This window comes from Martes martes, assembly GCF_963455335.1.
Source record: "Martes martes genome assembly, chromosome: 6".
NCBI lineage: Eukaryota > Metazoa > Chordata > Mammalia > Carnivora > Mustelidae > Martes > Martes martes.
Window position 1 is genome coordinate 44,929,959 of NC_137893.1, and position 12,499 is coordinate 44,942,457.

A 12,499-nucleotide genomic window follows, 5' to 3' on the forward strand; every position below is an offset into this window, starting at 1 on the left:
GAAAATCACAATGTTATTAAGAGTAACAAATTGCTTAGGGCTTTGGTATTTGAGGGAAGACTAATGAGGTCTTAAGAATGGGGCTAGTTGAGTGAAATGCCTCATTTCCAGAACCTAGAGGACTTAGTTTTATTTATATATAATATTTATAAAAATAAATATTATATAGTGATATAAGGAAAGAGGGACTCTGGATCACTTACAGGAGGAGATACATACATTTATATATGCAGAGTAGTTACCCTTGTTTTCAAACATATATAGATAGATAGATAAATAGATATAAATAGATATATAGATATATCTGTATATATCATATAAATAATTTACAACCAACTTATCCTGTCTCTTTAAGTATCCATTCACTAAGTGTATGTAGGGACCGGAAAAGAATGTTTGATGCTAATACCAGAGCCATACATGGTGCAGGCATGTGAGATCACCTTTCTATGCTCCTCCTGCATGTTGGGCTGAGAGGTCAGTGCTGCCCCCCCCCCCCACCCGCCTGGACTCCCTGTTGCTGAAGGGAGAGACTATCCTGGCAGCACTGGGTGTGATGGAGATTGTGCCCCTCCCCAGAGAGAAGCTGCTTTTCTTTGGATGAGTGCTCTTCTAAAGCTGGCTACCAAGGGACCAAATGATGGACAGAAATGTCTCTTAAGAAAAAGTGGCTTTACAGGGTCAGTCTTTTTGTGGAGAAGCCTTCCGCATCACAGAGAGAAGTAATGTTTTGGGGGAGAGGGTGGATTCCAGATCACACCAGAGCCTTGGACTCCCATCAGCTAGGATGGACTTCACCTGAGCTCCTTAGCACAGAGGGACAGCTTCTTCTTCTCCGAGGTTGGCTTAGTTTTCTGAGAATGTTAACAGCATATCTTGGGTGGTTTCCATCGTCCTATGCTCCTGGTGACAGAATGGTAGCCCATCTCTGAAGCTTTTCTTTCTGCCTGTGCCAAGCTCTTGCCCTACCAATGTGGGGGGACACTGTCAACACCAGTGAGATGTTCTGAGCTGCGTATGACTGCCGAAAGCTCCAACTGCTCCTAATGAGGCTTCTTTTGTCCACCTCCGTCCCAATCCTTCCATTTAGAATGGGTTTGGAAGCCCTTGTGGAGTCATATGCATTCTGGAGACCTTCACTACGGACTCTCACCTTTGAAGATATCCCTGGAATTCCCAAGCAAGGTAAAACACAAAGTCTCTGGGGTCATAGATGCAGGCGGTTCTTGACTAGAAGCTCAGGTGCTGAAAAATACGCTTGACGTCATTGGGTTCCACAATGGTGACCTCATCACCAACATCCTTTTGTTACGGGATCCATCTCTTTTCTGTGAGGAATGGGGATGGGGACCAGAAAAATGGCTATTGTGGTCATAGGATAAGTCTTGGATGTTTCAGGCTGTCAACATATTTCAGGACTTTTACCTCACCCTTAAATCTCTTGTTAGAATTAGAGCCGGACTGTGGGCTCTTGTGCCAAGCCCACTTCACAGGGAATCGCCCGTGCTGGTCCCAGTTCACCCTTCCTTGCCAGCTTCTGTCTTCGCTTCTTTCAGCAGAATGGCCCCTAGGCAGGGTTTGCCTGTTGGATTTATGCTGAGGAGGTCAGGCACGCTCAGGCAGACTTTCCTGGGCTCACCTCTGAGTGATTCCCCCAAGCTCAGGCTAGTGTTTCCTCAGAGGGAGCTGCATGCAAAAGGATGACACTTCCTCCTCTGCTCGGTAGGTAGGACTCTCAGCCCACTCCTGCACTCGGGCTTTTTACGCCTGATCCTGCCCAGCACCCCAGTGACGATTAACATGCTGGGCTTTAGATAATTATCATTGACTGGATTGGGCTTTCTGATTATTTTGAGAAGCTGTATAAAACACAGTTCCTGGAGCAATGAAGGCTTTACAACGTGTCCAGTATGTTGGAATTCTCCTCTCCCCCTAAGTTCTGTCAAGTTTGTAGACATCAATCTGCCAGTGAATCCAGAGAGTGGGAGACAGCCACGACCCTCGTTATTGATTGGACACAGGGTCAACCACCTCTCCATGTCACAGGACTGTTTATTTGGCAGGCCTCTGCTCTTGTGCGAGCCTGTGATTCACCAACCTGTTTTCTGGTTGGAAATGAGATTTTTGAAGTTCTAGATTATTGCCTTCTTGTAATAGCCCCGTGTGGTCTAGCCATTGAGCACATAAGCTTTCAGAGGGCAGCTGAAGATAAGATTGAGGCAGCGTGTGTCTTTGACCAGTTTGGCTCTTCCTTTGGAATTCTTTCCATTTTCATGCAAGAAAACATATTGATCCAGAGCAAGGTCTGCTGAAGGAGTGAAATATGGAAAGAAGAGAGGTGATGGCTATACTTTTGGAACAAGATACAGAGTAAGATGTAAGTTAGTGTTTGTAATATATATTACAGAAAATCAGAAAACTTGAGGAAAGCTAATGGAGGGAGAAAATGTGAAAATCTATGAGGCAGTGTCCTAATACCTTCTGCAATTAAAAAAAAAAAAACCATGATTGCCTTGGTCGAGATCATATGCCTTGGAAATATTGAGAGGATTTGTGTCTAAAATATTTCAGTCTGAATTCAGTTAAATTGTAATTCCTTGAGAGCCAAGACCATCTCCTTTTCATTGTTCAATGTAGGCTTGTGAAAAGCTGGGTCTAGCTCATGTTCACCAAACTGAAAGGAAAACATGACCGTGGAGTCGCTGCTCTTTACATTTCAACTTCTTTTGTAGGAAATACAAGTTCTTCCACGTTGCTCCAAGGCTCTGGGAATGGCGTTCCTGCCACCCACCCTCATCTTTTGTCTGGCTCCCCTTGCTCCTCTCCTGCCTTCCATCTGGGGCCCAACACCAGCCAGCTGTGTAGCCTGGCCCCGGCTGACTACTCTGCCTGTGCCCGCTCTGGTCTCACCCTCAACCGATACAGCACATCCTTGGCCGAGACCTACAACAGGCTCACCAACCAGAGCGGAGAGACCTTTGCCGCGCCCAGGACTCCCTCCTACGTGGGCGTGAGCAGCAGCGCCTCAGTGAACATGTCCATGGGTGGCACGGATGGGGATACTTTCAGCTGCCCACAGACCAGCCTGTCCATGCAGATTTCGGGGATGTCCCCCCAGCTTCAGTACATCATGCCTTCACCCTCCAGCAACGCCTTTGCTGCTAACCAGACCCATCAGGGTTCCTATAACACGTTCAGGTTACACAGCCCCTGTGCCTTGTATGGATATAATTTCTCCACATCCCCCAAACTGGCTGCCAGTCCTGAGAAAATTGTTTCTTCCCAAGGAAGTTTCTTGGGGTCCTCACCGAGTGGGACCATGACCGATCGGCAGATGTTGCCCCCTGTGGAAGGAGTGCACCTGCTTAGCAGTGGGGGTCAGCAGAGTTTCTTTGACTCTAGGACCCTAGGAAGCTTAACTCTGTCATCATCTCAAGTGTCTGCACATATGGTGTGATGAATCCTGGAAGTTAAAGCATACTCAGATTGGTCTAATGTATTTTCTTTTTCTTTTTTTCTGAAAGCAATATGAAAAGAAACTTACCAGTAGCTTGTAAGATTTACATATAATAGGAAATGAAGGCTCCCTGAGTGTTTCAACTTTCTCATGGTGAGACTGTTATTATATATATGTAGACCGTACATAGCACGTGGAGTTTTGCAGCCTGCAAAACCACATCCTCCCTCTTTTGTCCCCCCGATTTCATTTAGTTGCACAGAGTATTGGCATAAGTAGTATGCTTAACCCAAATTCTCAGACTCTTTTAAAAACCAAACACCAAACTTAAAACTTGGCAGTGATACTAACCAGACCAAGACTTATAACTTAATTTATCAGAAAAATGCTCTACACGGTTTCATACTTGAGTGTTGATAACTAACAGTAACCAGCACCCAGAGTCTTGTGATTTCTGTTATTCTTGGGCACAGTGTGAGAGCCTAAAATGCCAAAGCCAGCTGAAGTCTAAGTATTAGTTCTGAGGTATCTGTAGTCATGAAGGATTAGCTTTTGTGTTCCTGCTTGCTCTTGTCTGTCACAGGTATTAGATGATCTCGGTTCTGTAAAAATTCCTGACCTATTATTATTTACTTAGGTAAGGTGGAAGAGAACCTTGTACCTTCTTTCCACTTTCCGCTGGGTGTGTAAGAGGTATTTATTCATCTGCAGAGAATAAATGTCCAGTATTTTGGATGTTTTGCTCATTTTATTTAGTTAAAGTAGACCGTTAAAGAGAGTTCTGTAAACATTTTTAAATTCCGGTTTTCACCAGGGAGGGAATATATGATATGAGTGGAATGCCAAAAAGAAAATAAATCCACCTCAAATTCTTTGATTCCAATGAGAAATGTCTATCTTTTTAAATCAAGAGAAATGATATTGTCAGCTTTCCCTTACGTTGTTATAATGTGGTTTTTCATTGAGGATATTTTTTACGTTTTGTTTTGAGATTCCTGCCCTGCGGTCTCTAAGTAAGGAAAAAGGCATTTATGCTACTTATTTATGTCTCCCCACTCCTACAAGTTGAAATCTCCCCTCCTCCTTAACCTTGTTTCTCTGTCTGAGTCTTTCCTGAAACAAATAGATTCTAGGCCTTTATGGTTTTAAATAACGCTGTAAGGAATTTCAGGGGGTTATCTGCAGCAATCTGTCTTTTGGGGGTTGTAGTGCAAAGGCCAAAGCCCATTACCATAAAGACCCTCTTAGAGGATGAAGGAGGAAGATACTAATTATGATAAAGGGTCTATAAAACTTTTAACCTCAACAGCATTTCAGCCTCAAAACCGGAAAAATGAAAGGTGGATTAATTTTTGTAAAAATCCCTAAAATAATGTATACATGGTTTAAGATTTCAGAACAAGTACCTTTGATAGCACATTAGGAGATGACTAGGAAAGGCTAAGAATGCGTGATAAGGAACATTACCATATGTCTGTCGAGAAATTAAAATAGTATGTCTGTTCGTTGACTCATTACCTTTCATATATTTGTCAAGCTAAAGCAGACTTCCTTTCCAAGCTAAGTGAGATTTCCTTTCAGTGCTAAACAGAGTTGCTTTAACTCATCTCTAGTTTAGATGGGGAAATGGTGTAGCTCTGATTTGCTTCTTTCCTTTAAAACAGCACGGCTGTTAGATATTTAAGCAGATAACTGTTTGAAAAGTATTGGCGCAGGATGTGACTTTTGTTTATGGATATTGATAAATACCCTCGTGGATTTTTTTAACCGCTCATCAAATCAGTATTGAGTTTTACATTGAAGATTAGCATAAAGGTACATAAAATACTTCCACTAGGTCAATCTATAGAAGATGATTTTGTATGGTATTAATAGCTTGACACAGATTTGGGAAAAGTCCTCATGAGCCATGAGCCATGAGCCATGGGAAAAGTCCATCCCAGCTTCAGTGCTTACTACAATTCTAGAACAAAAGAGTTGTCTATCTTGAGAAAACATGGAAAGTAATGATCTGTACTCATATGTATTAATAGGGAGAGCATTTTCCTTTTTGCTGTTGGTGATTTGAAAAGTTACAAAGGTATGAGTAGAACTTATTAATTTTTTTGATTTAGCAATATTGTACAAATTGCTGTTTCCTTTAGGTTTTACTGTAAATATTAATCACCATGTCACTTCAAAGACTAGCCTTTTATCGTTATGTTAAATGACATACATGCATTGATAATTATAATTATATATGTGTATTTTATTAAAAAGCGCTTAAGAAATTATATATTAAAGTGTGTTACTAAACCCTTTTATGACTTTGGAGGGTAATCATTTAAAGTGTCTATAAATGTTGTTCTAAGAATAAGCACACATAGGAACACCCCAAACACAGATTTTGTGGCTTTCGATTACAAGGCATGGAGAAATGGGACTGGCATTCATTTTTCATGTGTTAAATATAATTTCTTGGGGCCCTGACCATGTCATTGAAGGTGAAGCCCTGACAAATGTTGAACACATGAAAATTCAAATGTAAGAAGAGGAGGCCATGGTGTGGTATGTTTTGTTTCTGGTCCAGGGGAGAAGGGCAAGGATACAAGAATGAGCTGCTTTTATACCACTGACCGGTGATGACAGATCACTTCTAGACCCCTTGACTGGAAAACATTCCAAGGGACATTGTGATGAGGTGAGGTTGTTGCTATCACAGCCAGTCACATTTTGAAAATTAACACTTGCTTCTATACAAGCTCCTTCCCAGAGGTCAACAGCTTTTCTTAAGCAGGGCACCCACTTGTTGACCCCTGATTTCTGGAATGTAGGGGGTCAGGAGACTTTTGTGGCCCCCAGAAGAGACTGCAGCACAGTGTTGCTGATACAGCAAAGGATCACACTCACTCCTCACATGAATTAGTGAAATTTTGAGCAAAAGAAACCTTACCTTTAAAATGTGAATTCCTCTGGAGACGTCACTCCCCAGATTTAAACCCATTAGCAACTCACACCTTAGTATGAATTAGATAAACAGAAGATTTGGAGGTAGTTTGATTAGAAGAAAAGAGTAATTTTTGAAGTAGGGCAATTTTGGGACGATTTGGATGGGAAGGAGGAGGTGCAAGGGGAAGGATCTCTAAGCAAACCTGGTGTAAAGCCATTAAAAATAATCATTTCATGAGCTTCTTTCAGGAGTCATGGTAGAGTTGGTGGATGCTATGCTGAAGCTCTCTCTAATTAGACAGCTTTGTAAAGTGCAATCGCGCTGGGTTTCCTCATGGGGAATTTATTGACTCATCTACATGGAGGTTTTCTGAAGCCTTCCACTGGAAATTAAATAATGTTATTAAGTTATTACCACTCTGTTTTAATACCCTTGATAATCATTCTTTAAAATATGTGCTGAGACAAGTTGAGAGTAAGTTAAGTAAGTTAAGTAAGTGAACAGTTAAGTAGACGTGCATGAATGCAGCCTTCTGGGAGCTCATTATCAGTGATGAAAAAGAACAAATAATATATATTTAAGTAGAGAAACATCCAAGAGGTATATAAACTTGTATCCATTTACATGCTGATAGACTTTCAAGTAATTCATTTCCTTTCTTTCTTTTTCGCTCTTTTGGTATGGTGAAAACATCATTTTCTTGGGAATTAGGCAGCTTGGTTTCAAACCACGACTTCCCAATCATAATTTTGGACAAAAACTTGACCAGTTTAGGTCTCAAGTTTTTTGTTTTTCCTATGTGTGAAAAGGAGTGGCTGGAATCAAAAATTTTACATTCTTTTCAGTTATAAAATTCATATGACATTGTATAAAAATCATTCAGCGTAGTAGGAAAATAGCTTCATAAAAATATTTCTTTATAAAAATAGGTCTTTTGGAATATGACATAGACAAATAGCTAAGCATATGTATATGTATATCTGTTTTTACAATGAACATACCATGACTTTAACCAGGGTTATTGATTATTTTAAATTTATTGGATTTCTTAGAATTTATCTTTTAAATGGAACTATGCTATATTAGTTATAGTATGTAGGATATACTTTAGTAGTTGGAGGAATCTGAACTTAATGTATTTGCTACTTTATAGTGAACAGAAAAAAGATGTTAATAAAATTTCTTTTTCATGATGCTCTTATTGAGTGGCATGAAATTATTTCACTTTGGATTAACATGGCATGTAGTAAAATATCTAGAGATCATTCCAGGCACATTCAAAATACATTTAAAACACTTGAATTTGTTTTTTTGAAGGGTTTTATTCATGATGAGACTCCAATAACAATAATATAAAATAGTTGGTTATTCTGGAATTAATTGAATTTAGACAAGGCTGGATCTTCATACATATTCTGTGTCCACTTTTTAAAATTATACTAATCAGGTCACTAGAATAATTTAATGAGGCCAAAACATTTTTCTGAATAACAGCTTTGTTGAGGCATAATTCACAAACCTTATAATTCACCTATTTAAAGTGAGAAATTCAATTTTTTGTATATTCAGAGTTATACAACTTTCATCACAATCAGTTTTAGAATGTTTTCATCACCCTGCAAAAACTTCTGTGCCCAATAACAGTCACTCCACTTTCCCCTCCACTCCTTCTTTACTGCAATGTCCTAGGCAACCACTAACCTACCTTCCTTCTATAGATTATTCTGGACATTTCACATAAGTGCAGTCATACAATATGTAGTCCTCTGTGATGGGCTTCTTTCACTTAACAACATTTTCAGAGTTCCTTTGTGTTGTAGCATGGATGAGTATTTAAATTTTTTAAGTTGCTTAAATTTTAAAAAAATAAGATTCCACTGTAGGTAATTTCCACATTTCGTTTATCCATTCATCTGATGCACATTGGGTTGTTCCCATTTTTTTGGCTGTTATGAATAATGCTGTTAAAAACATTGGTGTACAAGTGTTGATGTGGGCATATGTTTTCATTTCTCTTGGTTATATGTCTAGGAATGAAATGCTAGGTCCCATTGGAATGTTTTGTGGAATTTCCAAACTGTTTTTCAAAGTGGTTGCACCATTCTACATCCTGACCAGCAATGTGTGATGGTTCTGATTTCTCCACATCCTGACTAACAGTTGTTAAGTCTTTTTGATTATAGGCGTCCTAGTGGGTATGAAATGGTATCTCATTGTGGTTTTGATTTGCATTTCCCTGATGACTGATGATGTTAAGCACCTTTTCATGTGCTTTATTGGCATTTGTCTATCTTCTTTGGAGGAATGTCTATTCAGATCGTTTGCCCATTTGTCTTTTTAACTATTGAGGTATAGGAGTTCTTTATATAGTCTAGATTCTGGTGTCATTAGATATATGATTTACAAGTATCTTCTCCTATTCCATGGGCTGTCTTTTAGCTTTACCGATGATGTCCTTTGCCTTACAAAAGTTTTTAATTTTGAAGAGATTCAGTTTACCTATTTATTTCTTTTGATGCTTGTGCTTTTAGAACGAGGGCCAAGACATTTTAAAACTTTTAAAATTTGCCTTTTCACATTCTTAGTAGAAGTAGTAGTAATAGAACTACATTTAATTTAATTTAATTTTTATTTTATTTTATTAATATTATTTTTAATTTAAATTCTAGTTAGTTTACCTATAGTTCAATATTAGTTCAGGAGTAGAGTTCAGTGGTTCATCATATAACACCCAGTGCTCATCATAAAAAGTGCCCTCCTTAATACTCATCACTCTCCTATCCCATCCCCCATCCACCTCCTTCCATCAGCCCTGTTTTTTCCTCTGTAGTTAAAGGTCTCTCATGATTTGTTTCCCTCTCTCTCTCCCCACTCCTAAATGTTCATCTGTTTTCTTCCTTTCTTTCTCTCTCTCTCTTTCTTTCTTTCAAGATTTGTTAATTTACTTAGAGAGAGAGAGAGGGAGAAAGAACATGAGCTGGGGGAGGGGTAAAGGGAGAAGGAGAGAGAATCTCCAGCAGGCTCCCCACTGAGAACAGAGCCTTTTGTGGGGCTCAATCTCATGACCCTGAGATTATGACCTGAGCTAAAAATAAGAGTTGGGCTCTTACCCAACTGAGCCACCCAGGCACTCCTCTTCCATTTTGTTTTTTAAATTCTACACAAGTGAAATCATATGGTATTTGTCTTCCTCTGACTGGTTTATTTCACTTAGCATAATATACTCTAGCTCCACCCACGTCATTGCAAATGGCAAAATTCCATTATTTTTGATGGCCGAGTAGTAGTCCATTTTGTGTGTGTGTGTGTGTGTGTGTGTGTGTGTGTGTGTGTACTACATCTTCTTTATCCATTCATCAGCTGATGGGGATCTGGGTTCTTTTCCATAGTTCAGCTGTTGTTGATAATATCCTGCTGTAAACATCCAGGTATATGTACTTCTTTGAATGTATTTTTGTACCCTTTGGGTGAATACCTATGGTAATGCAATTGATGGATCGTAGGGTAGCTCTATTTTTAGCTTTCTGAGGAACCTCCATACTGTTTTCCAGAGTGACTGCACCAGTTTTCATTCCCACCAACAGTGCAAGAAGGTTCCCCTTTCTCCATATCCTTGCCAACACCTGTTATCTCTTATGTTGTTGATTTTAGCCATTCTGACCAGTGTGAGGTGGTATCTCATCATGGGTTTGATTTGCATTTCCCTGATTATAAGTGAAGTTGAACACCTTTTCATGTGTCTGTTAGCCATCTGGATGTAGAAGCGCATTTTAGTAGTGACTTTTGGGTGTACAAATTCAATAGTACTTAATAAATTACACCTCCTCTCAACTTACCTGAAATGTTGTTCTTGGGTAAAGAATTATTCATCCTTCAGTATCTTACGAGTAAGGTAAAAGATCAGGAAATTTTTATTATCATAGCAAAAGTTTTGCACTTTCAAAATTTTTTCATCAGTAAGTATTTATTGAACATCTATTTGCTTGGCATTAGACGTCGCTTAAAACAGTGAAAAAACTTCTGGTGTCTTCAAATGCCTTGTAAAAGTTGAAATGCTGGTTTCCTGGAAAAACCTTCTTACAAGAACATATCTGAGTTGGCAGGAGCGAAAGTGTTGCCTCTTGGCTCCTCTATGAGTTGGTGCCCTTGCCCTTATTACAATGTTACAGATCCCAGATGGTCACTGCAAAATGCTTTCTCCTGTGCCAAGGTACAACAGGGATGCATTATCGCCTTAACTCTGAGTTTGTTTTGTGGTTTTCTTTGGAAACCCTAACATCATTTAAATGCAATTTTTTCAATTTGGCTCTGTTTACAGAACTGTAATAAGATATTTCTCTATTAATAGCAGGAAGGGAAAACCTTGCTTGTTTAGGGTTTTGGAAAACTCCTGCACATTTTTCTTAAAGGCATTTGGTGAAATGGATTGCGGGAGATTTGTGGATTCCTTTTTCTTAATTTGCCTAAATGAATTTCAAGGAAAAATTAGTCAAACTGTATGTTTTTCAAATGAAATAGAAGCTTTCACTCTGCAACAATAAAGAGAATCTTAAAGGAACTTCCATCAAGGAATGTTACAAGGCTCCAGTAGTGCCTTGCCTTAGGGAAGATTGGCTCAAAATGAATGAACATCAAGGTGGGTCCCTTACAGCTTCTGCTCATTTTGTCTTTCTGAAGTTGATAACCTTGCTGTGTGGGGAAGAGAGAAACTAGTAATTGTCTATGTTTAAATGTCTTCTGTCTGCTCAGTTTTACCTTAAGGAAATATAAAGACTTAGAGCCAGAAGAGCCCAAGAGTTCAAGTAGGAGAGTTGTGTGTGGAGAAGCCGGTGACCTTCAGTGATAAGGCATGTTGCCCCACCCACAAGCTTCGGACTGGATATTCAGCAAATTCAGTGGTCATCTCCAGTGTCAGCAAACATTTTCAAACTTCCTTGTCTTTTCTTCACGTTTTCCCCTCAGGCCTGAATATCCTTCAAACCTACATTCTCATTTTTCAAAGACTTACTCAAGTCTTTCTTCCGTGGAGCTTTTCTCATTTCCATTCCTTCCATCATTCTTTCCTCAGTGGAAAATAAACTCTCCCTCTAAAATATTCTCAGAGCATTCTGTGCATATTTCTTTTATTTTTTATCTTTTTATTTTATTTCATTTTTATTATTTATTAACATACAATGTATTATTTGTTTCAGGGGCACAGGTCTTTTAAAGGAATATATCTCAACATCTGCTTTTTCACATGGGTCAACTAGCCCAACAATGGGGGAGCCACAAAGAGGGGGAGCTGTATCTCTCTCTTCTCTCTCTCTCTCTCTCTCTTTTTTTTTTTGGCCACAGCCTATAATAAAGTTAAAAAGTGATTAATGAAGGAATGAATACATGAATACATGTGTCAGTAAATGAGTAAAATAATAAACTTGGGGATTTTGTAGGCCTGAGTAGATTGGTAGATCTAGAGGTTTTGTTTGTTGAGCTGCCAACTTGCCATCATCAATGGAGATACAGAGGACTGTGGCTTCCTCAGAAAAGATAAAGAAGAAGATCTCTCTCCCTCTTTTCTCTCACTTTCTTTCCTTCTTTTCCCTCCTTCTTTTCCTTCCTTCCCTCCCTCCCTCCTTCCTTCTTTCCATTTTTCCTTCCTTTCTCTGCTTGAGCTGAATTATATAAAGAGAGGTTTGTAGCTAAAACCTAATTAAGATATTGCTCCCCAAACTGTAGGCATTTTATTATGAATATGGTTGAAAACTGTTAGGACGTTATGTGAATTAAAGGGGAGATACTGCTAAGGGAACAATGTGTTACATGCAGCTTGGAGATCACTCCGTGTATGGAGCTTCAGGGGCTGAAGCCGTGGTTTCAGGAATTGACTGTTTCTGTTACAGGCACCTTCTAGAGTCCAGTCTAGAAATCACAGGAAGGAAGTGAGGCTTTCTACATCCTGTCATCGAGCTAGCCACAGATGTGTTGTTGATTGTAGCAAGATAGTCAGGCTGATGGAGAAGCCCAGGCTTTACAGGAGATGGGCCTATTATATCCTGGGAGTCATGGGCCCAGTGGCTCTAAAGGGATTGCTGTATTGGGTTATTAACACGCTTACTTCCAGGTTAGTAGTG

The 12,499-nt window shown here is 39.4% G+C and overlaps 1 protein-coding gene across 1 annotated transcript in view; it reads left to right on the plus strand.

The window, feature by feature from the left end:
* Nucleotides 1-3,457, plus strand: part of TBX18 (T-box transcription factor 18) — a gene marked incomplete at both ends in the record, with an annotated part of 26,189 nt that extends 22,732 nt beyond the window's left edge. The window contains 2 exons of the mRNA XM_080806167.1: nt 1,091-1,185; nt 2,733-3,457. Coding sequence (XP_080662293.1) covers nt 1,091-1,185; nt 2,733-3,457 — 820 coding nt within the window. The remainder of the gene's footprint in view (nt 1-1,090; nt 1,186-2,732) is intronic.
* Nucleotides 3,458-12,499: the final 9,042 nt, after the last annotated feature.